Source organism: Brassica oleracea, chromosome C5, assembly GCF_000695525.1.
Source record: "Brassica oleracea var. oleracea cultivar TO1000 chromosome C5, BOL, whole genome shotgun sequence".
Classification (NCBI taxonomy): domain Eukaryota; kingdom Viridiplantae; phylum Streptophyta; class Magnoliopsida; order Brassicales; family Brassicaceae; genus Brassica; species Brassica oleracea.
This window is the reverse complement of record NC_027752.1, coordinates 3,828,563-3,853,141: the sequence shown is the minus strand read 5'-3', so window position 1 is coordinate 3,853,141 and position 24,579 is coordinate 3,828,563. Positions and strand designations below refer to the sequence as shown.

At 34.2% G+C, this 24,579-nt stretch overlaps 5 protein-coding genes across 11 annotated transcripts; 3 read left to right on the top strand and 2 right to left on the bottom strand.

Annotated features, from left to right (window-relative positions):
• The first annotated feature begins 1,752 nt into the window (after positions 1 to 1,752).
• On the top strand, positions 1,753 to 5,770 carry LOC106296158 (shaggy-related protein kinase kappa). Of its 7 annotated transcripts, none has more exons than XM_013732234.1 (14): positions 1,753 to 1,871; positions 1,944 to 2,016; positions 2,443 to 2,645; positions 2,717 to 2,809; positions 2,905 to 2,964; positions 3,039 to 3,311; positions 3,494 to 3,568; positions 3,817 to 3,873; positions 3,943 to 4,083; positions 4,182 to 4,232; positions 4,557 to 4,652; positions 5,042 to 5,125; positions 5,220 to 5,322; positions 5,499 to 5,770. In XM_013732234.1, the coding sequence occupies exons 3-14, from the start codon at positions 2,514 to 2,516 to the stop codon at positions 5,585 to 5,587; spliced, it is 1,254 nt and encodes a 417-aa protein (XP_013587688.1). In that variant the 5' UTR covers positions 1,753 to 1,871; positions 1,944 to 2,016; positions 2,443 to 2,513; the 3' UTR covers positions 5,588 to 5,770. The 7 variants fall into 7 exon arrangements, with proteins under 7 accessions (XP_013587688.1, XP_013587687.1, XP_013587685.1 ...); XM_013732230.1 differs by having other exon boundaries at positions 1,754 to 1,871; positions 2,439 to 2,645; XM_013732229.1 differs by having other exon boundaries at positions 1,754 to 1,871; positions 1,936 to 2,016; positions 2,439 to 2,645.
• A 226-nt stretch (positions 5,771 to 5,996) lies between these two features.
• On the top strand, positions 5,997 to 8,423 carry LOC106343292 (phosphoribosylamine--glycine ligase, chloroplastic). The gene is made up of 4 exons (XM_013782460.1): positions 5,997 to 6,368; positions 6,555 to 6,928; positions 7,160 to 7,690; positions 7,930 to 8,423. The coding sequence occupies exons 1-4, from the start codon at positions 6,095 to 6,097 to the stop codon at positions 8,344 to 8,346; spliced, it is 1,596 nt and encodes a 531-aa protein (XP_013637914.1). The 5' UTR covers positions 5,997 to 6,094; the 3' UTR covers positions 8,347 to 8,423.
• Positions 8,424 to 11,067: 2,644 nt separating this feature from the next.
• LOC106343111 (pentatricopeptide repeat-containing protein At1g09820) lies at positions 11,068 to 13,426 on the top strand. The gene has a single exon (XM_013782243.1). It carries the CDS (start codon positions 11,159 to 11,161, stop codon positions 13,004 to 13,006), a length of 1,848 nt encoding a protein of 615 aa, XP_013637697.1. The 5' UTR covers positions 11,068 to 11,158; the 3' UTR covers positions 13,007 to 13,426.
• Positions 13,288 to 14,168, bottom strand: LOC106343112. Its single transcript, XM_013782245.1, has 2 exons — positions 13,894 to 14,168; positions 13,288 to 13,668 (listed from the first exon to the last, which is right to left on the bottom strand). The coding sequence occupies exons 1-2, from the start codon at positions 14,078 to 14,080 to the stop codon at positions 13,475 to 13,477; spliced, it is 381 nt and encodes a 126-aa protein (XP_013637699.1). The 5' UTR covers positions 14,081 to 14,168; the 3' UTR covers positions 13,288 to 13,474.
• A 1,951-nt stretch (positions 14,169 to 16,119) lies between these two features.
• LOC106293518 lies at positions 16,120 to 17,331 on the bottom strand. Its single transcript, XM_013729197.1, has 2 exons — positions 16,713 to 17,331; positions 16,120 to 16,362 (listed from the first exon to the last, which is right to left on the bottom strand). The coding sequence occupies exons 1-2, from the start codon at positions 16,980 to 16,982 to the stop codon at positions 16,237 to 16,239; spliced, it is 396 nt and encodes a 131-aa protein (XP_013584651.1). The 5' UTR covers positions 16,983 to 17,331; the 3' UTR covers positions 16,120 to 16,236.
• Between the last annotated feature and the right edge of the window lie 7,248 nt (positions 17,332 to 24,579).

The window sequence follows — 24,579 nt, the reverse complement described above, 5'->3', positions numbered from 1 at the left end:
TGAATTAGTCATCAAATTGTAAATAATTTCATAATTTTATTAATAATAAATTATTTATAGTCTTTTTTTTCGTCAAGATAATTATTAAATGTCCATAACATTAATATGTTAAAAGACCATATTATGAAAGCCCATGTTGTAACCGTTTTTTACTGGAAGTGTAACACAAAAAAATACATTTAATTATTCGTTTTGTTTAAGTGTGTGTCGGGAAAGATTAAAAAAAAATATCTCTATCTTTTTCAATATTCAATTTGAAGCTTATTATGCGGAAATCATACGCAAATATAGGCAATTGGTTGGAATCTCTATATCTTTATATTCTTATAAATTTTAAATTTATTTTTTTCTTTTCTGCAAGCAAATCAATTACCGAAGTAATAGATCAATTGGTTGGAATCAAATCTATTCTTATAATTAGGGTAATTATGGTTACAGTCTCTATATTTAATAGGTACATTAAATATAAGACATTGAAGATATTCTGTTTTGATTAATAGAAGATATTGGATTTTGAGTTTGTATTTATTGATTGGTTTTTTTATAAAGCTTAGAAAATTAGTGGGATAATTGATTGGTTGATACATCTTATAAAGAAAACGAAAACTATAGGTGGTTTGAATATTGTACATCGATCGATGCATGATGTAAGTTGACTATATAAAACTTGAACATGATCATTCCAAACTAAAGTATAGGTAGGTTATATGCATTTGTTATATTGTAGTTAATATATTTTAAATATTACATAAGTCAAGTGATTCACGTTTTCGTAAAAATAAAATTCAAATTCATTATTGGGCAGTACTCGTACGTAATAAGCTACGTTAAATATGATGTATTTTTAGGTTCATTTAATGACATTAAGTTTAAATTTGATTAAGAAAAACTAATTAATTTAACTGGAAAAGACAAGCATTAAAATAGGTAGGTTTATTTAATGACATTAAGTTTAAATTTGATCAAGGAAAACTCATTAATTTAACTGTAAAAGACAAACATTAAAATAGGTAGTTTAATTTAATTCTCAGTGGCATGGAAATGTAAATAAGTTAGAAAACTTAGAGGTATTTTTTAATGAGTACTTCTATTTTAGTAATAGAGATGTTTAAGGTTTTACACACATATTAAGAAATAATAAATACACTATTTTAATTGTTACTTTTTGGTTATATCAATAAAATTTTACACTCATAATTTTAATTTTTAATTTATGTTTAAATTTTAAAAATAAATACATTAATTATATCTCAAAACATCATACATTCGTATACAAAATAAAAAAATAGAACATCATACATTCATCTCGGGGGGAGTCGTAATCAAGAGGACATTATAGTTTAATGATATTCGGTAGTATACTGTACGTGTATAACAAACAGTAAGTTAATTTCTCGAAATACATACATAACCAATCATAAAAATTAATATAAATCTGACAAAAAAATTAATTAATATTTTTTCTGTTTACGAAAATAAAATTTTCTAAAGTATTCACGCTTATTAAGAGTTTAATAAATGTATATAATTTAATTTTTCTTGTACTTTATTATACATTTTTAATAATTTTCAACAATAAAATTTAATCAATTCAAATACTTTTATTTAATGTTTCTTAAAACCATATAAAAATAATTAAACATATAGAAAATCTATTTTGGGGAACAAGGAAAAAATATAGATCATCTTAGTTTGGGCTACGGTGCGGAGGGAGTATAAATTAGCAAATAAAAAGATTTAAAGATATCAATGGTTACAATGATGAGTTGTCCTTTCATAATCTCGCTTGATTCAAAACGGTAGAGACAAACAAAGGTGGAAGAAGAAGAAAGACTGAAGACCAAGTGAAGAGTGAATAAAAAAAATCGAAGGTTTAGCCTTTTTTTTCTACCTGATCATCAATCATCGAGAGAGAATAAAAATATACTTTTTTAGATGTGAAGAAGCTCATCAATCGAAGAAAGACAATCAACAAATGCTTCACTTTGGCTCCCTTTCTTCATCAAAAAGCTCGAGGTGATCATCACTTTCGCTCTCCTTCTCACTGAGAATCTTCTGAATGGTTTCGCTCCTTTAATCTCTCAGTCTTCTTCTTTTTTTTTTTCTTTTCCGGTTGAATTAGGGTTCTTCTGGGTAGCAAACTGTTTCTGCTGATTCTCTGAGCTACTCGTGTAGTTGTTGAGACTGAATTTTCCAGACAATTCTACTAATCAGTTCTAGCCGGAAGTAGATCTGATCTTTATCGCCACTTAGTTCAAAAACTTCATCAGTGATTCAAAGTTTCAAACTTTCCTTTAAAATTGACAATCTTTTTATCTCTCTGTGATAAAAAAAAAAGAAAGAAAGTGTTCTTGTAAAAGCTGATGATCTGTGATATCGAATTCAAGATCCTTGAGTTATGTATGATACACGTTTTCCTTGCCTTGAAATTGTACTAGGTAGATCAGTTCTTTGATGGGATGGGACACCATACCAGCAACTACTAGTTACGTGCTATCTTCAGAGCAAATAACATGGCTTCAAACGGAGTAGGCAGTTCGAGATCTTCCAAAGGTGTAAAGGCCTCTTCTAGCTCAGTCGATTGGTTGACCAGAGATTTGGTTGAGATGAGGATAAGGGACAAGGTCGAGACTGATGATGAGAGGGTAAGTCTTGCGTTACCCATGAGCTTATCTATGTCATGGAGTAGCTTACATTGTGTGAGATTATGTTTCAGGATAGTGAACCAGATATTATTGATGGCGCTGGTACTGAACCTGGTCATGTGATTAGAACCACAGTCCGTGGACGGAATGGTCAATCAAGACAGGTTGGATTGTTATTGAGAATTGTATCCGTAAATTGATAACGTTGTTGTTATCTAACTCTTTCTAATGCATATATGTGATTTTTTTGGATTGACAGACAGTCAGTTACATATCAGAACATGTAGTTGGTACTGGTTCCTTTGGCATGGTTTTCCAAGTAAGATAAATTAACATCCCTGATGCCTCATTTGGTTCCATTCCCCATGCGTTTATGTTTCCTTCTTCTGGTAGGCCAAATGTAGGGAAACTGGGGAGATTGTTGCAATCAAGAAGGTTCTACAAGACAAGCGTTACAAGAACAGGGAGCTACAGATTATGCAGATGCTAGACCACCCCAATGTCGTTGCTTTAAAGCATAGCTTCTACACGAGAGCTGATAACGAAGAGGTTTATTTGAATCTTGTCCTTGAGTTTGTGCCTGAGACTGTCAATCGTGCTGCAAGAAGTTACACTAGGACGAACCAGCTGATGCCTTTGATATACGTTAAACTCTACACCTATCAGGTAACTGTTTCCTGGATTAAAAAGCATGAGACCATTTCTTTTTTTTTTTCCAAAAGTTATTTTAGATGTGTTTGTGTATCCATTATGTGTTAATGTTGTAATGCTTTGAAAGTGTAATGAACTTTTCATTGCATGCCAGACTCTTCAAAGTTTTCTTACTAAGTTTCTGTTAATGGTTACAGATTTGCAGGGCGCTTGCTTACATCCATAATTGCTTTGGTCTTTGTCACCGTGATATTAAGCCTCAAAACTTGCTAGTAAGCTCATCTGTATCTCCCTGTTTCTGTTAATTATTTTCTATTTTCCGAGTTGTTTCCTTCCAATTTTTTAAGTATACTCTCTACATTTAATAATGTCGTAATATGTAAAAAATTCTTGACATGATAAAATATACGATTATAACATGCTTCGAGTTCTACAACAAGGCCCTGTATACACATCTTCACAGTGGTACCCGGCTTCACTGCATTTAGATTTGACTTAAAGATTTTTTGTTGTTGTGCAGGTGAACCCACATACGCATCAGCTAAAAATCTGCGATTTCGGGAGTGCAAAAGTGTTGGTAAGATTTTTTGACGCGGTTTTGAAATAATCCATTTGTGGAATATAACAAAAAAGTTATTCTCCTTAGGTGAAAGGAGAACCCAATGTTTCTTACATCTGTTCAAGATACTATCGTGCTCCAGAACTCATTTTTGGCGCCAGCGAATACACACCTGCAATTGATATATGGTCCACTGGCTGCGTGATGGCTGAATTGCTTCTTGGACAGGTTAACGCAAACATAAATTAGCTAAATGTTTTTTGTTCTAATCATTCTGGTTTTTTTCTCTCGCTTACGTCTTTGTGTCCTTCTAACTTGTCGTATAGCCTCTGTTTCCTGGTGAAAGTGGAGTCGATCAGCTTGTTGAAATCATCAAGGTAGCCTTCTATTAATTCTTTAGAAGTTTATTTGAAATTTAGAGCAAATCACCTGTCTTGGGCGTGCAGTGACTTGATAGGTGCTTAGATAGATTTTGTTTACAAGTTATTCTTCTATCTATAGGTGTCAGATCAGATTGTTAGCAGATTGTGAACTTTATATTTTAAATAAATACAGGCTTATGGGTCACAGTTTGTTACGTCTGTTGTTGGCTCGTAGTCAGTATGAAAGAAAGCAGTTAATGTGTCGAAGTAGAAAATGCACCTCAACCTTTTCTGGAAAACCTTATTTTCCTAGTTGTTGTGCTTTTATTTGTCATGCAGGTTTTAGGTACACCAACGAGGGAGGAAATCAAGTGCATGAATCCAAACTATACAGAATTTAAATTCCCCCAGATAAAACCTCACCCATGGCACAAGGTATGCCTTCTAGTGTTCATGATCACCTACAATGATATTCATGAATCAGCTGTTTTGTTGGTAAATAAATTTATATTGATCTCGTGTTTGTCTTGATTTTGGAGTATGAATCATTCGAGAGAATGCACAATTTTTTTAAACTCCTAATACTGTTGAAAAGGCATTGCCTGTGTCATAGAGTTGAATTTTTTTTTTTTGGCTAAATTTCTAAATGATTGTGGCTTTAGTTTTTGATAAGTATTTCTATCTGGTTGAAGATGGTTTTTGGCGTTTTATTTTCGTACAAAAATGTATAGTTTGGCTGTAATGATCAATGCCTCGCTAAATTTCGTTATCATCTTGCATCGGTATTACTTTATGTATGATCTGTTTGTGCTTTTTATCATCAGGTCTTCCAAAAACGTTTACCGCCAGAAGCAGTTGATCTTCTATGTAGGTTCTTCCAATATTCCCCTAATCTGAGATGCACAGCTGTAAGTGATACATGATTTTGTGCCCTTAGTTATGTAATATACACTTTCCTATTGACTCAGATCTAAGATTATAAATTGGTGTTATTTTTGGTAGTTGGAAGCTTGTATTCATCCGTTATTTGATGAGCTAAGGGACCCGAACACTCGTCTTCCCAATGGCCGGCCACTTCCTCCGCTTTTCAACTTCAAACCTCAAGGTACTGTTCCCTTGTTGTTTCTTGTTGGACCTTTCCATGAAAAACAAGCTTACTGTAGGCTAGTAAATCAACTCTCATGACATCTATAACGTTTATGATCTATCAAAGTTGTTGGCATGTTGTGTGTTTGCACCTGAACTAAATGTAAACGTTAAAACCATATTTTGCACCTGCAGAGCTATCTGGCATCCCTTCTGAAATCGTGAACCGGCTTGTACCAGAGCATGCTCGTAAGCAGAACTTCTTCATGGCGTTGGATGCTTAAGCGCTTATCTGTTTCTTTTCTTTTCTTTTTCTTGCTTATGTATAAACTCTTTAGATATCGGGTATTTGGAGCAGCCAGGAGGCATTACACACCGTCTTTGGCTTTTGTTATCAGTGAGTTGTTTGGTTATCGGGACACGATGATGCATGAATACAAACAGTACTTGAGGTCGCTGCTGGCTTATAAGACCACTTGTTTGTTTCACAACCAGTTTATATATATATATATATATATATATATATATATATACATAACCCTTTCTATTGCGAAATGGATGTTTTATTTCTGAAGATTTTAAAGAGGTTGAAGTTTCAATTAAAAAAAAAATCATATGACAATTCTATATTTTTCATTTATTCTCCTTAATTAACTGATTCATACAAAAAGTAAATAAACAAACAAAAAAAAACCAAACCCTTGTTGAGCGAAGCTGCTGTCTAAAACTCTCGAAAGCTTACACGTTTGACTGTCTCCGTCTCTCTTCTTCTCTCTCGCAAACTTTCCGACATGTCGCTGTGTACGTTTAATCTCCATCCTTCCTCTTCTTCCATCAATCTCTTCTGCAATAACAACAACAGCAACTCACCTAAACCCTTTCTCAACTCTCTCGGATTCGCCACCTCTGCTTCTTCTCCCTTAGCGGCTTCTCTCACATTCTCTACCACCAATCACGCCTTTAGCTCTCGTTTCTCCTCGAACCGCATCCAAAGACGCAAACTTTGGCTCCGGTGCGTCTCCACGGAGTCCGATTCATCTACTTCGGCTGTTCCCGGCGGCGCTGGTAAACTCCGGAGTTACCCTTTCAGCTCGATTGATAAATGTTCAGCAGATATACATTTTCTCTGAGCCTTTTAGATTTTACAAAGCAAATTTGGTAGCTTTTTCTTCAGTTGTTGATTGTGATGGTAGAGAGATTATAACTTGAACACCAATAGGTTTTGAGATAGAAGCGTATTATATTGTGCAGAAGAGAGCATTGTTGTTCTAGTAATCGGCGGAGGAGGGAGAGAACACGCCCTTTGCCACGCTTTAAAACGCTCTCCTTCCTGCGGCTCTGTGTTATGCGCACCTGGAAACCCCGGTATCACGAGCTCCGGAGATGCTACTTGCGTGCCTGACCTTGACGTATCAGACAGTTCAGCTGTCATCTCTTTCTGCCAAAAACAGAATGTCGGTTTAGTGGTTGTTGGTCCCGAAGTTCCCCTCGTTGCTGGTCTCGCCAACGACCTTGTTAGCGCCGGTATCCTCACGTTCGGACCTTCTTCTCAAGCCGCTGCTTTGGAAGGCTCCAAGAACTTTATGAAGAATCTTTGCCACAAGTACAACATCCCTACCGCTAAGGTTTGTTGCCTTCACTATTAGAATCTTGGTTCAACTATTAGCTATAGTTGTATTCTATCTAGAACTGAATGTAGATTGTATGGTTTGGTCGAGAGTTGAGAGTGTCTCATCAGTTAATGTTTACTTGTTGTGTTAATTGGAATAAGAATAGCAGTTTTGTTGCTTTGATCTTATCATATGGATTCTAGTTTGATGTGGTTTAAACAACTAATACATTCAATCAAAATGCAGTACAAAACATTTAGCGATGCATCTGCTGCGAAAGAATACATTAAAGAGCAAGGCGTACCGATCGTGATTAAAGCAGACGGATTAGCAGCAGGGAAAGGAGTCACCGTTGCCATGGAGCTAGAGGAGGCTTACGAAGCTGTTGACTCGATGCTGGTCAAAGGCGTGTTTGGTTCGGCAGGATGTCAGGTGATCGTGGAGGAGTTTCTTGAGGGGGAAGAAGCTTCGTTTTTCGCGCTTGTGGATGGAGAAAACGCCATTCCTCTTGAATCTGCTCAGGACCACAAGAGGGTTGGAGATGGAGATACGGGTCCTAACACAGGAGGAATGGGAGCTTATTCTCCTGCACCGGTTTTGACCAAGGAGCTGCAAGATGTGGTGATGGAGTCTATAATTCATCCTACTGTTAAAGGAATGGCTGAAGAAGGTTGTAAGTTTGTTGGTGTTCTGTTTGCTGGTCTGATGATCGAGAAGAAGTCCGGTTTACCTAAGCTGATTGAGTTCAATGTACGGTTTGGAGATCCAGAATGTCAGGTAATGAAAATAAACTAGTTTAGTCTCAGTTTGACTGTTGTTTACAATATTCAAAAAATCGTTAGGCGGGTAACAAGTCGTTTTGTAGAGGACTAGTGATTAGAGGTGTAGATGTTAACGAATTATTAATTTATTTTATATATTTTTTATATTTATATAAGATATTTTAGTTTTTGGGTTTAATTAATTTATAGAACCATGGTTGTTTCTAAACACTGGAGCTTCTTGTTTAAATACAGGTACTGATGATGCGTCTAGAGTCTGACCTTGCTAAGATCTTGTTAGCAGCTTGTAAAGGCGAGCTAAGCGGTGTGTCGCTTGATTGGTCTAAAGATTCAGCAATGGTGGTTGTAATGGCAAGCAAAGGTTACCCCGGTGCTTATGAGAAAGGCTCAGTCATCAGAAACCTTGAAGAAGCTGAAGCAGTTGCTCCAGGAGTGAAGGTTTTCCATGCAGGAACGGATCTTGATTCAGAAGGGAACGTTGTAGCGAGTGGAGGACGTGTTCTTGGGGTCACTGCGAAGGGTAAAGACTTGGAAGAGGCGCGTGAAAGAGCGTATATGGCGGTACAAGAGATCAAATGGCCTGGAGGTTTCTTTAGGAGTGATATTGGTTGGAGAGCGCTTCGTCAGAAACAAGTAGCTACAAAAGAGTAAGTGAAGGGAAAAGATTTTGTTGTAAACCAAAACATTAAAGACTCACTTTAATCTGTTAAAGAGATTATTGAAAATAACTTTATTTCCATTAAACTTTTTTCAAAATTTTAGTGGATGTTTAATTCCATCAAAATTATATTCTTCTAACCATAACACAATTTGAGCTCTTTGTACTTTGTCAAGTTTTTTTGTGTTTCTCTTTTTGTTGATATGATATAGAGGCATAATCATATATATTAAAACAGAAGTCACAACTTTGATTCATGTGTGATTTTTTAAAAAATAAACCTAATAGACTTATTCCTAAAAAGTCATGTTACATTTAATCTCTAATCTTATCATTTAAATTTTGGGTCTAACAGAAATTTTTATTGGGATATCAATAATTGGATTTAAACAATAAATGATCCATTGAATTTATAGATAATATAAATTAAATAAATATAATTTAATGTCGTAAAACTATACCTCCATATGTTAATTATTTAAATATTTGTTGATGTTAACTTTAAAAATTATAAAGATTTTTTTTTAAATAACAAAAATCATATTATCTAATAATGATTAATCTTTATTACCCTAAACCAATGAAAATAAATTTTAAACTATATAGTTTATTTTAAAAATTAAACAAAAATTAAATGTTTAATTATTTACTTGATAATATAAATCTATGAAGCGAAAATTTTAATTTTTTAAAAACTTTCTAAATTTGTAAAATGTTACAATATCTTTGAATATGACAATAAAGCAATATTTTTACTAATCTTTATATCTATAGTTACGATTTTAATAATGAAATAATAATTCGAAAAATATATATAGAAGAAGATTCAAATACATGTGAAAGTTTGAAACAATATATTCAATGAAAAAAATATACCGTAAACTTATTATGTTTTAAAAATTGATAGACACATATATTATAATATATACCAATTTAGAATTGAAATCAAAATATTTATATAAAATAAATGAAAGTAAAAACCTGCGCGGTTGCGCGGGTCGAGATCTAGTTCATATTAATATGTTAAGCTTTTTTCTTACGATGAAGAAGAAGAATCAAGAGATTGGAAAAAAATGGAATAGTAAAATTGTATAACCCAAATATATATATAAAATAAAGAATAGAGCTAGTTGATATTTTAAAGAGAAATAACCTTAGGTAATCTAGTATACAAAATCCAAAATGATTTAATTAGATTTCATCTAATAGGAAAAATTATCATGTTATCCTCATTATTAATCCTTTAATGACATTATATTAAAAAGATTGAATTTTGAATTGAGCACGTCGTCTCTCTATGTCGTTATCATCTTGGATGATTTCTGTCAGCTCCTTCATCAGTTCCACCATCATCAGTTCCACTATGGAACTATTATCGGAATTATCATTGTCCATTATCTCCGACGAAAAAAGTTTTGCCATCAAATTGCATTAAGTGTTGAACACTTGAACAAATGGATAAACTTATAGTGAGAATAATAAAATTTTGTTTTATGGTTTTCAAAAGAATGTTTTATGCTATTAGTAAATTATTTTATTTAAAAAAAAAAATTCGCTGATCATGTTATTAATCTTGAAAAGGAGAACGAAGAAACAAAAGGGATGAAGGAAATAAACCCCTTTCCCTGCGACGAAGCTTCAAACCCCTCTGACAAAAGCGATGAGTGGAATCGATTTTGGGATGTTTATAAACAGTTTTTGATTATATCATGACTTTTTTTTTGTTTGTAGGTTAACATTCTTTGTATGTAGCCCATTTCATTTATTTAGTGAATTTTGTTGCCGATAAATTATTTAATTAGTTAGTGGTGATTGTTGATTATTTCACTTAGCTTTAACATTTTGTTTTGATCTTTTGATTGGTTTTCTGAAGATGGTTATGATATACGGTGTAAGTGGAGATTGGTCTTTAAAAAAAAAAATTCAGTGAGATCTTTCTATTAATAAAAATAGAAATACATATCTTTTGACGATGTGTATTATGAAAATCTACTTAAAAGATTATTGCTAAAGATTTTGATTTTCATGTGAAAGATGTAACTCTTAGCTATGAGAGTTCATTAGGGATGAAAACAAATATTGAAAATGTGCAACATGTTTCTGTCAGAGACAATCGTCAACTAAACACCTTCATCAACAATATTAAAAGATTTGTTAGAACTTGTCACTTGTGTGTAAAAACTGGTAGTTTTTATATATATCTATATTTATTAGAAACAATATAGAAAGAAGAGAAAATCGATACCTTAGATTTTTTTCTCGTCTTAGAGAAGAGAAGACTTATAACAATCTTTTTAGGTACGATTCTTCATTATCTATTCGTTTTTTCCAAAAAAAACAACCTAAAATTCAACATCATTCTTAAATTTCCAACTTTTGAAACAAAAACTCTAATTTCAATTTACAGTCGAAAACCTTCAAAACTTATATGTATAAAGCTATGTTTTCGAGTGTTAATAGCAGTGACAATGTGATTCGCCGTGATTTTGTTTCAATCGCATTGACAACTTGCCTATTTTGTTTGTTATTAACAAGTGGAATAGCATACTAATCTTTTGACATTAATTTTAATGAAGGTTATTTTTTTATTTTCAGTTTGAAATACTATTTTTTGTTTCAATCGCATTGACAAGTTGCGAGATGGTACTGGAAAACAATATAAACTTGAGGATGTCATTTGCAAAGGAAAAGGTATCCTGCAGTTTGGGTAAAATGGTAAAACGAAGGAGATGACTAGTGACTCAGTGAGTGGGTTCGAATTACAAAATCCTAAAACCCTAAATTTCAAAATCTCAGCCTCTCTCCATGTCGAATCAAATGCTAATCAAATCCTTTGTTACAAAGAGAAAATTCTCCGATCTTAAAGATGTTTTCCCGAGGAAATTATCCCGTCTTAGTACACTCTGCTCTTCTTCATCTACCATCCCCAAAAGCCCTTGCCCACCTAGAGATGACGTAGCTGTCATCGCCGAGCTCATAGAGAAGCAGCACTGGTCAAACCTCAAACTCCATGTCAAAGACACAAACCCCAACGAACTCTTTCACCAGCTGATAAGTTCCAAGCTTGACCCAGAGTTATGCCTCCGCTACTACATCTGGTTAGCGAACAACCGTAACATCTCGCTATCGCTAGAGCTCACGTTTAACCTCTTGCACTCTCTCGCGAACGCCAAAAAGTACTCAAAGATCCGATCTTTCCTCCATGGGTTTGTCAAGAAACGATCCGATCATCCAATTCACTCGATCTTCCACGCGATCTCGCTCTGTGACAACGTCTGCGTGAATTCGATTCTCGCTGATATGCTTGTGCTGGCTTACGCGAACAACTCGAGGTTCGCGTCAGCGTTAGAGGCGTTTAAGCGCGCAGGCTATTATGCCTTTAAGTTATCCGCTCTCTCTTGTAAGCCTTTGATGGTTGCGTTGCTGAACGAGAAGAGGTTTGCGGATGTTGAGTTTGTGTACAAGGAGATGGTCAGGAGACGGATTCAACCGAATGTGTTTACTTTCAATGTAGTGATCAACTCTTTCTGCAAGATAGGGAAGATGGAGAAAGCTAAGGATGTTATGGAGGATATGAAAGTGTATGGGACTTCTCCTAATGTGGTTAGTTATAATACTCTTATTGATGGGTATTGTAAGCTTGGTGGGATTGGGAAGATGTACAAAGCGGACGCGGTGTTGAAGGAGATGGTGGAGAGTAAGGTGTCTCCGAATTTGACTACTTTCAATATATTGATCGATGGGTTTTGGAAAGATGGGAACTATTCGGGGAGTATGAAGGTGTTTAGAGAGATGCTGGAACAAGATGTGAAACCGAATGTGGTTACTTATAACTCGCTGATTAATGGTTTGTGCAGTGGAGGGAAGGTAAGCGAGGCGACTTGTATGCATGATGAGATGGTGAGTGCAGGTGTGGAGCCTAACTTGGTTACTCACAACTCTCTTATAAACGGGTTTTGCAAGAACGGTATGATGAAGGAAGCTCTTGATATGTTTGAGTCACTAAAAGGCCGAGGGATTGTTCTCACTGCTAAAACGTATAACATCCTGATCGATGCGTATTGTAAGTCGGGGAAAGTGGAGGATGGGTTTGGATTGAAAGAAGAGATGGAACGAGAAGGGATTGTAGCCAACGTTGAAACTTATAACTGCTTGATTGGTGGTTTGTGTAGAAACGGTAGCATGGAAGCAGCTAAGAAGCTTTTTGATCAGTTGAGTGGTAAAGCGCTTCCTGATCTTGTGACGTATCACATACTCATGGATGGTTACTGCAGCAGAGGAGAAACGAGAAAAGCAGCGATGCTTTTGAAAGAAGGGATATCGAAGATGGGTCTGAAGCCGAGACATCTGACGTTTAACATTCTGATGGAAGGCTACTGTAAGGAAGGGAATCTGAAAGGAGCGGCGAACGTGAGGATGCAGATGGAGAAAGAGAGGCGGTTGCGGATGAACGTAGCGTCGTATAATGTGCTTCTACAAGGATATTCCCAGAAGGGGAAGATGGAGGATGCTAACAGGCTTTTGAATGAGATGCTGGAGAAAGGTCTAATCCCGAACCGGATAACGTATGAGATTGTTAAAGCAGAAATGGTAGATAAAGGTTTTGTTCCAGATATTCAAGGGCATCTATTTAACGTCTCCACTAAATCATAACCTTTCAATGATCGGCCTGAGAAGCAATCACTTGCCTTGTGGCCTTGTGTTATCATCACAGGTCACCCATACTCGATCTCTTCCTCGTGGGAAAAAATGTGCTCATTGTAACCAAAGAAGAGAGTGACCAGAATCTTTGTTCTAGCATAGACACTGCTTATGCCTACAGGGTTCCTGGGATATATATAAAGCTTGAGCTTCAGTTTGGAAACTGGGGGAAACTTGTTGTAATCTTATTGTTTACTAACCATAATGTGCGTCTGTTAGTATAAATTGCCATGATAACGAGATTATTATACATATAATTGAAACTTTAATCAACAAAATGCATTCCGTTAAGGTTTTTAAGATGAAAACATCAAAGTGGGTGGTGATCCAGCCAGTGGCTGAACCACTTAACATTCACAAAAGACAGCAAAAGACAATGGATGAATCATACAAGGGGCATAGATGAAAAAGATTGAAACTTTAGACACGACCTTGCCACAGACAATCTTGCTGAACCTTCTCAGTCTTCAAAAGCCTCTCGATTTCAGTAGGAGGATTCATCCCAAGACGCAGTGCACGTTCCCAACGATCGACTCTCGTCATACCCACGCACGGACCGTAAGCCATGTTCATGTCAAATTGCCTGAGCATCTCCTCCTTCTCATCATAACCATCTATACTTGAAACACCACAAGAGAAAGCAGAGATGTTATCAATAAGCTAAACCCTAGATTCGTTCCTACTCATGAAACAATAAGGGACAATCAATGAATCAGATCATCAATACAAGACCATGGAGAGGAAAAGTTATAATCTTGCCGAATCCCAAATCAAATGCACAGAGAGAAGCAAACCCTAAGAAAAATGCAGGTATAAATAGAAAGAAGTGAAAAACGAACCGTTGACATCGACGGAGCCGTGAGAAATCAACGCCGCCGGCTGAGTAGCATCGGAGCCCTGGGTGGCCGCGTGTTTGGGAGAGACTTTCCGGGAAGAAGGCTTTGACTTGGAGATTCCTCCCGTGATGTTGCTCTTCGTCTGCTTGTAGAAACCCTTCATATTCTTCGCATTCGAAGTCGTCGCCATAACCCCTTTCTCTTCCTCTCTCTCTCTCTGCAGTTCAAATTTTGAATCTTTGGAATCTATAACTTTCCTTTTGCTTCTTCGAGACGATTCAGAGGAGAGATGGCGACTTTTTATCTATCTCGGTGTTGTAAATAAAATCGGCCCACTAACCATAATGGGCTTTTGTCTTGTCCCAAATACTAATATGGGCTTGTTCTTAGTCTAGTTAACGATTTTTTTATGCCTTTACGTTTATTTCTTTTGAGTGGAGTCGAGAACTGATTTGTCCCAAAATTAATTAATTAACTAGATATTGACCCGCCCTCGAGAGGGCGGGTATATGCTTTTGTTAAAAAGTTTTTGCTTAACAAAATTAAATATGTTTTTTTGTTTGTGTGATAAATTTTATTACATCTTATAATGATATTTTTGTATGATATAAATTTAATAGAATGAAAATATAATTTTTGTATGTTTTTAAAATAAATCAAATTTCATAAGTATGTATTTGTGTTCTATATAGTATGTTATTTTTTTTTTGACATCTATATTATGTTTTTTGTAGTTTCAAATATGATTACAGTTTTAATTTTAAAATATTTTATTTCAAAACTTTAGTAGGTGTTTTATTAAAAGATATAGCAAATTTTTAAAATTGTTTGATAATAATGTAGATTATTAATATATAACTAAGTTAAGATTTACAAAATAATTTTCATTGTCATTGTAATATAAACTGTATATAAGTTTAGTCCAACAAATATTTTCCATGATACCTACCTTTTGATATGATAACTGTATATAAGAAAAATACAAACTTTATACAATAACCACCGCATCAGTTAACCTAATAACCACCACATCAGTTCTCACCTAACTGCATCAATATATTTGGGCATCAATAATATACCCGCCCTCCGAGGGTGGGTCACTCTCTAGTTGTGTTTAAAATTGAGGCCCATGACCCAAATTAGTAAAGATATTCAGACCACAAATAGATAAGATAAAAAAAAAACCAGTCTAGCAAGATTGAGCTAGAAAATATCGTGTCTCTCTCCCTCTTTCTATTACAACTCTGTGAAGTTCTTGTCTCAGCTAATCGATCTGTTAAATATATGCCCAGATCAGCTCAGGTACATGTTTAATCAGTTGTTTTAAAGTTAGATTATATATATTTTGTCGCATGCAATCTTATTTTGAGTTTGAATCTGATAATTTTATTTTGACGGGAAAGTCAGATATGACAAACCTCTGTTTCTTCCGATGACAGATCTTAGTGAAGCTGATCTCAATAGAGATTATATACATGTCTGAAGTATATTTGAGCGTCAGAGAGAGAGAGAGAAACTAAACTAATGGAAGAGACAATGAAGAATAAGAAGAAGAACGATGTGTCTTTTTCTTTGAACGCATAAACTGATTATGTTGATATCTGTAGTGTCTTTTTCTTTGAACGCATAAACTGATTATGTTGATATCTGTAGTGTCTTTTTCTTTGAACGCATAAACTGATTATGTTGATATCTGTAGTGTCTTTTTCTTTGAACGCATAAACTGATTATGTTGATATCTGTAGTGTCTTTTTCTTTGAACGCATAAACTGATTATGTTGATATCTGTAGTGTCTTTTTCTTTGAACGCATAAACTGATTATGTTGATATCTGTAGTGTCTTTTTCTTTGAACGCATAAACTGATTATGTTGATATCTGTAGTGTCTTTTTCTTTGTACACCTCTCTTCTCTTCTTCTAATCCCCATTTCTTTTATTTTTTCAGAGCACAACTAATCTCTCTTGGTTTCACATTTAAATTTCGTTTAAAAAATAAAGGCCCAACTGATTATTAAGCAAAAGGGTGGTTACTGGTTACATCCCTTTATTATAAATTGATGCAGTTATACAAAAACGTAAAAAATTTAAGTTGGACCCAATTAATATCAATTGGTCTTACAGTAGTTTTAATAGAATAGATTTAGCCATAAAGTAATGCAAACCAAAAAAAAAGCACATCGACAATCTACACTTAAATGTACAATGAATTATATATTGAATCTGCATAAAGAAAATTAAACTGGTGGCCTTTACTGCATAGTATAATATATAACCCAACAAGTCCAACACTAATCTACTGATCATGATGAGTTAGAAAGAAACACAAGAGTTGCTCGTAATAATATTCTAGCGGTGTAGAGGCCAACGAATGCCTTCTCTTCCACAAGGTAAAGGAGCCGGCAAAGCTATGTGCGACGGCAGCTTCTCTCCCGGCATCACTACCGATACATCCACCACCATATTCACCGGAACCTATACCACCACCATATTCCTTCTAATTATTGTCACAAAACAATAGGTAGTACAGTAGGATACTAGATGCATAGACAATAATAAAACATATATATACGAATAAGACAACTTCGTGACAAAAATTTTGCTTTCACTTTCCAAACTTTAGTTATTGTTTTTTTATTTTTTGAAGAATGTTTTTAATTTTACAAATATCTTTTTTGCACCGAAAAGCAAAACAATTTTATTTTTCAAAGGAAAAGAAGAAATAATTCTAACAGTGGCATGTTAATGCGCTTCAGCTTTATTAAATAAAGGAACAAAACATTCTTTTGAAAAAAATGCTTTAACAACTTTTTTGTTTTGTTTACCATGGATGCTTGATTAGCAAGTTTCTGGAAATGAGTGGACCCATCTCTGCTCTGGTTCTGTCGTTGTCTGATCCTATGTGGTGACTCAAATGTAGAATTCTCAGGTCTAAAGAGATGTTCAAAGATGGCCATTAACAAGAACATGGAGATAAGTATCGCCGTAGCTACGAACCCGAAAGAGATTGCATTCATCGACGTGGACGATCTCCATGGCCCGTCACTCTCTCCATCTTTGGTACTGTAGATGCTCCACGAACTTGACTCGTTCATTTTCTCCTTGTGGCATGCGAGCTTTGAGCCTTCTCTGGTTCTGAAGTCGATGTGATGTGATTATCTTGGAGTAGAGAATTTAGATCAAAGATACTATGGGAAAGGAAAGAAGAACACAAATGAAATGAAACAAAATAGAGGAATCTTTTCACAAGAGCAAAACTCAGAACTCTAAATCAAGAACAAAACCGACGTTTAAAACTGATAATAAAATTATATAGAACTACAGAAGTTGACAACCTTGAAATACTATAATCGTCGACAGTGTCTAGTTTATTATTCCTCTGTTTTTTGGAGTGTTCGTATGAAGGAAATAAAAAACAGATGAAGAAGAAACAAATCACACTCTGTCTATGTGTATTAATGGGTTGTGTATATATAGTTACAAAAGGGAGTGTATAAAATATAATTTATTTATTATGTGCCTATAAAGTATGAAAATAAACAATTAACAGAGAGTTTTTTTAAATTATCAGAGACTAGTGGTGGCAATGGTCCCTAACTAGTAGGAACAGACAGTATAAATCATGGTCCCTGGATCCTATATATTCCTATGATCTCATCCTCTTCACTCTCTTTTTGTTTAAACTGACTACTTCACACTCCTTACTTTTTTATAATCACTCTATTATTTTCTATTCTCTGACTTATTTTGTTGCAATAATTTTGTTAATATCTATGTCCCATTCGTTAGGAATCTCAGTGAATAGTGTAAGATGAGACATATGGTATATAAGTAGTTTATTGGAGTGGATTATTTTTGTTTCATTTAGGCTCGTCCTGTCAAACATAGTCCAATATAAATCTGATCACTGATGCTAAGTTCTGTGACTAAGTTCCAGGCGGCGCAGTTGGAGATTTTCTCGTATTGAAAACTAAAGGTACAACTCTGAACAGAATTTTCTCAAGAAACAAGAAGTATTGGTCATGATTAGTCATGCAAACTAAACTAATATCTACCTAGCTACACGAAGTATATGTTATGCATGACAACATCCCTCAACTTAATAATAGTACGTAGTTAACATCACGAGTTTAATTTCTTTCATCTAAAAAGTGATGTGGATGTGAGACACCATTTATATCTCATGTTTTATCAATTAAAATATGATGTACCTGACAGTAATTTAACTAAAACTAGATTTTGACCCGCGTTTTAAAAGCATAAGAATATTTTTAACAAAATCTAATTTACAAAATCACTATGCTTTATAAAATTTTGGTAAGTAGATATAGTGTTTTAACATTTTTATTTTAGTGCATTTGAAAACTATATAATTGTATTATTTTATTTATATTAAATATGAAAGTTATATAAAATATTATTTAATTTTGTTTTTAATTAAATTTTAATAGAATTTCTGTAATTCATTTGATTAGTTGTGTGATATATACTTATTTGATCAATGTTTTTACTATAAAACATATTTGATGTCAATTTATCGACTCTAACATCTTAATTGTTTAATATAAAATTAATATGAATTATTATTTATATTTTTATAAACAAAAATTGCATTCATTTAAGCTTAGTAAAACTTTCATATTAGATTCTTATTCATAGATTATTTTTATTCATAAAAGTATATAATTAATAATTATATATGCGAGATTATGTTTGGTTTAAGTTGACATCAAATAAGTTTTAAACAAATAAAATGTGAAAGTTAATAAATTGACGCCAAATAAGAATATAGTTAATATAAATAAAAATAATTTAATTATATAGTTTTCAAATACACTAAAATATACAATACTACGTATCAAAAAATGTTTAAACATATTGATTTTGTAAATTAGATTTTATTAAAAAATTTCTTATGCTTTTAAAATGTTGGTTAAAATCTAATTTTAGTTAAATTACGGTCGGATCAGTCATGTTTTAATTGATGAAACGAGATGTTTAAACGGTTTCTGACAGTTACATCAGTTTTGGATGAATGAAATTAATCTCGTGATGTTAACCACATAACATCATTAAGTTGATGGATGATGTCATGCATATCATATACTTCATGTGACTAGATATACATTAGTATAGTTTGCATGGTTAGCCATGTGATGGCCAATACTTCATGTAGTTAGCAATCATTTTTCCAAAAAAAAATTTGTAAAGAAAAAGCTATTGCTTCTTTCTAAAAATGTTTTAATGACATATACACAGTATGTTTAATGTTGAATACATATTCGTTGTCTACTTTTAGTAGCTAGCTATCTGTTTCAAAAAAAAAAAGTAGCTAGCTATATTATCCACGACCAAAGAAAAAAAACAATACAATAAAATAAATCAACAATAATAATTGAGGGTGGGGGCTTCGTGTTATCATAAAAGAACGACAAACGGACAAAGAGAGACTATTGGCTGCTTTGAAATTTGTTTACTCTAAAGTCTGGTGAATTTGTTATTAGAATAAGATTTCAATTAGTTAACCAAGGAAACAATAATGGATGACAATTAAACCCACTGTTAATTAGTTGTATACGGAAATATATTTTACTCTCTTTTTTTTTTGCTAAATGGTTCTCATTCAAGTTTTTTTTTTTTTTTTTTTTGGTAAAATGTTAAAATAGAAAGTTCTCATTCAAGTTGAAAATAGAAAGGACCACAAGTAGTTAATTCGAAACGTGACACTGGCTTAATTAATCCTCAGTTATAAAAGTTGTTAAATGCTAACCGTGCGGATGCTCGAAATATGTACTCATCAGCTCCATTCTTATATATGTATGCACTATACCTGCATTGCATGAACATACGTGATATGCAGATGGTGATATGTTACGAGAAAACTTCCATGTCAATAATCTTTAGGTGAATTAAGCTCAATAATAATGCAAACCCTAGCTAAAGTTCTTGTTTTGTTTTTTTTTGCGTCTGCAACCTAATTTTTAAAATTAACAAGTGCGCCAACTAATATTCGCTTTATTTGTGCGAGCAGCAATTTGAGGCCTAAAATTAATAGCATATATACTAAGAAAATCAATCAAATAACAACCATTTTTAACAGCAAATGGAATACTCTTAAAGCTTAATTATTTAGGGGGAATAACTCGCATGCTAAAGGTTTTACTTTCCACAGACTAATTTTAAAAGGAAAGGTTGTTAGTAAGTATCAACGTAGATGTTTCTGGATTTGTCTTTGATGTTCAGTTTTCTTTATGTTCCGACACTGCTGAAAATATGCTTATAGATCTGCTGCGATGTAGCATCATCGCGCGATAAGACTATAATCATGTATATTTAATATGATATTTTGTGTCGACATGTTAAAATATACGTATGAATTTGCTTAATACTTTACTCGTTTATAGATGAGATACCATGTAGAAAGTGTAGATCGCATGATAAAGGTAACATTCTAATAATGTACAGCTAGCTTACTTTTCAGTTAAAGCACACATTAACAAAATTTAGGTTACCGGTCAGTGGCGGAGATAGCCAAAGTGTTTACCGGGATCAGTTTTAGAATCAACATATATATTACATGGGTCAATAAGTTTATTTTACTATATTTTTTCAGTTTTCTCCGTAAAAACATAAGTAAAAATTGATTTTTCTTGATTTCACATAGGTCATATGACTCACCTCACAATGAACTACCTCCACCACTGTTGCCAGTTCTTATTACCATTTTAAATCCAATGTAAGAAAACTTAGAAGTTTCCGAAAATTTAATGATATGAATAATTTAATACGACGAGTCAAAAAAAAAAATAAAGAATACTATGAGTCACGCAGTCTGAACTTCTGAGTTCTCTGGTGATTCACAAATTTTTACCAAAGATAAAATGTACACCATTCATTAGATTTAGGTTTAATTAATTTTTTAAAACATGAATATAACCTAATTAAAGTTAATTAACATGTATATTCTTGTTTATTAGGGTTCGGTTATTTTAACGGGTAGTAAATTAAAATACTTCACCTATTAGCTCTATTGCATTATCTCCTGACATCTTCTACCATCATGGATAAAAAAAATTATATTTATACACAACTAACTGAACATGATTTTATATTATTATCGTGTGTATAAGTATAACCAAACTAAATTAAACTCTTTCTAAAAAATCAAACTAAATTAAATTCTAGTAAAAAAACACATGTGGGCAATGATGGTCCAAATCTACCGCAATCGAATAAATTTATCAAAACAGAATAATTATGGGAGAAACAATTATTCAGAGAAAGAAAAATAGCTTAACTAGCTGCGGCAAAAGCGGAGAGGCCTATCTAATATTCATGCACATGAGACGAGTGTTATTTTGTCTTCTAACAAGGTTAGAACAATACAATCAGTCTGAAGCATGGAACGCGATAAGCATGTGAAAATTACTATACTTAAATATGACTGAAATCAAATCAAGTACACAAACACATTTCTGGTTATAAATAAGTATAATATTCATGCAGCTCAATGACCTGAGCAAGTGTTTCAAACCAAGTTATCAGAAAATATATCCAAAATTAATATTGTAAAATGATTCACTAATTGTGTTAATTAAGTGAATCACTTTGTTGATATAGTGTACTTAGTTTCAATAAAAATAGTCTTGTTACTTATAAAAATTAAAAATATACTGATGCTTGCTTCAAAAATTGACAGTGGAATATTGGTGCTATGAGTTATTATAACAGGAGTTGGTGAATAAAATCTGTTACAATTATTAGGGACCTAATTATCATAAAGAAAATTTGGCATTTAGAGAAGAGTGGGGGCTTAGGTGAACATACAGCAAAGCAAAATTCAAAAGTTGGAATGATTTTAATGAAGGAAAAAAATAGAATTGGAGCTTTTGGCTTTTGTGGCTCAATAGTCACAGATCATTCATGACAAAAAAGAGGCCATCATGTGACCTCTCTTTTATATTCACTCTTTTAGCTTTTCTTTTCCTCTTGGCCATTTTCATCTGAACCATTTCTTTTACTTCTTTCTCTTTTTGTTAAGTCCTAAAGAAGTTTCTCCAACTTACCGAATCAGTCATGGATAATTATATGTGATGGGTGTTGCATACATAATAATAACTACTAAATAAAAAGATCATCTGCAATATCAACAGAGGTATACATGTGAATAGGGTTAGAATATGAAAGAAAGCATTACATAAATAATGCAGGTTCTTCTTTATGCTCCATTTATATGAAGTCTGAAAGCTATGCTTTAACACACGGCTCATTTTAGAATCATCACGTATGTAGCTGTGGAGTTATTTTCCGGATTCAGAAACCAATTTAACAGACGATAATGATATTAAAGAGAGGTATTTAAATGACATATAAATAAGCAAAAAACTAATCAACAGAATATAAATATGTAAGAGCATTAGCAATGGTAAATTCCCATGTGAGAGTATCTGGCACAAATGTTTTAATTTTGTTATATAATTAAAATTGAAGTAAAAAAAAGTTTGGATGAATAAAAGGACACACACGACGAAAGTATATGAACTTTTTTGTTCAAGCTTCTCTGCACCGATACTTTCTTTTCTATTTCCTCCTTTTCTAATTTTTGTAATTAATATGATCGTAAGAACTTCAGTCAGAAACTATCAATAAGGTTGCCCTAAGAATAACAGAGACAGTCCTTTTTGAAAATTGACATGTCGATCCCACATAATACTCGACTTAACCACACATCTATGTTCGGATGGTCAAGGCGTTCCATGGATCCCCAATGGATCTGAATTCGAATATGCACCATACCAGATTTTCACAGCGCGTGACCACTGGGATTTTCACATTCTCTCTCCGGTGAATCTTTTGCCATTTTTTTTAATACTCGACTTCATGAAGTTTTATATCAAAATTAAAAGATTGTTTTCCGATACAGTAATATGCATGTGAGTAACAAAAAGCACTGTACAAAAAATATGTTTTACATGCTCAGAATCTCAAATAGTCATTGCATCAAAATTATGAAATTATATAATCGTATTATTTTGTTTTAAAATATTTATACGGGATTCAACCTAATTTCCGAATAGATATATAGAGCATAATAAGAATTTGACAAAAAACAGGAAAATAAATTACTGTTAAATAAATGTTTCGGATCTGATTAACAATATCCCCTCCCCTCTCCTCTAACAAAGCTTGCCGGCATATTCCCTTTATTGACGCCGCTCCGGCGCGTCGTCAATCACGAGCACCAGATCCGGTCTCGCCTCCTCTCAAAGATTCCATCTTGCTAAGCTTTGTCCCATTCACGCTCTCGCCACCATGGATCTTAAACCATCATTAGAAAACGTAATCAATGATTCTACTCATCCCACTGTCACTCCAGATCCTCGTTGGCCATCTAAGTGTCGCTGGTCAATCGAGTCTCCACCGCCGGCAATATCGACAGGTACGGTCTCGACTGCAGAAAAATCAAACGGTGGTTCAGAGTTGTTATCTCCCCCGGCAGTGAACGATGATAATGAAGTCATGAGGCATCAAATAGATGTCATGGTCTTGGAGTCGAATCCTGTGGTTTCAAGCGAAGCCCCAGACTTAAAACAATTAGGGGAAAGTGACTCTGTTGCTGATCCAGAACTAGTGGCTGCCAGAGATAACACCTCTTCAGACATCACTAGTCAACCGGAAAATGAAGAGGTTTGGAACACTTGCGTTTAAGACTTGAGTTCACCTCAATCTCCTGGCCTCCCTCCGATAACCTTTACTTCTCCAGAAATATCAGTTGAGTCTCCAATAGCTACTTTTGTTCCTTCGCTCGGAGCCTGGGCCAAACCTCTCGCTTTTATACCACCTGCAACTCCTCCAACACCAGCAACTCCAAGTGGTTTCAATCCGCATGATCTTAACAATTTTCTTGACTCTTTTTGGCCAACACTGGCTGATGGATTTGGGCCAAACCAGAAGAAAAAAGACCATCCAAGTGCTGTAAGAGAGTTTCCTCGTATGCCAGTTCAGAAGATTCCGGTCCCTGAGCTTAAAGATGATGGAACATTAAGATTTCCGTGGGTAGCCAGGATGGACCCAGCTACCATAAACCTTTATCGAGCGGCCAAGCCAACCTTTCGACTCGATGGACCTCCAGAGGTAACGATTCCCTCTCAGGTGCTTCGCCTAGGACCAGAAAATAAAAAGGAGTATATCACTGGCCACTTTCACCGCTGCTCTCTTCCTCCAGGGGGTTTAATCCATGATGTGGTTAATAGGTTGTGGGGAAGAACTTGTAGAATAGGTTGTCGTAAGCTGAGCGAGACCTCTTACATGTTCCACATACCTCATGATTCAACTCGACAATGAGTAATTCAAAGAGGTGTATGGCATGTTGATGACTGTCTGTTATTTGTTTCACCTTGGAAACCAGTTAATTCATTCAAGGTCCCTGAATATCAACAATCCCAGTGTGGGTAACTCTTAAAAATGTTCCGGATTGTTGTTACTCAAGATTGGGTCTCAGCCACGTAGCTTCAGGACTTGGTGAGCCTATGCAAACACATAAACCTCGACTTGATCCGACCTGTTTGGGAGAAGCAAAGTTGTTGGTTGAAGTAGAACTTGACAAACCTTTTCCAAAGCAAATTGCCTTGGATGACAAAAAAGGTAATATTTACTTGGTGGATGTTGAGTATACATGGATTCCAAGTGTGT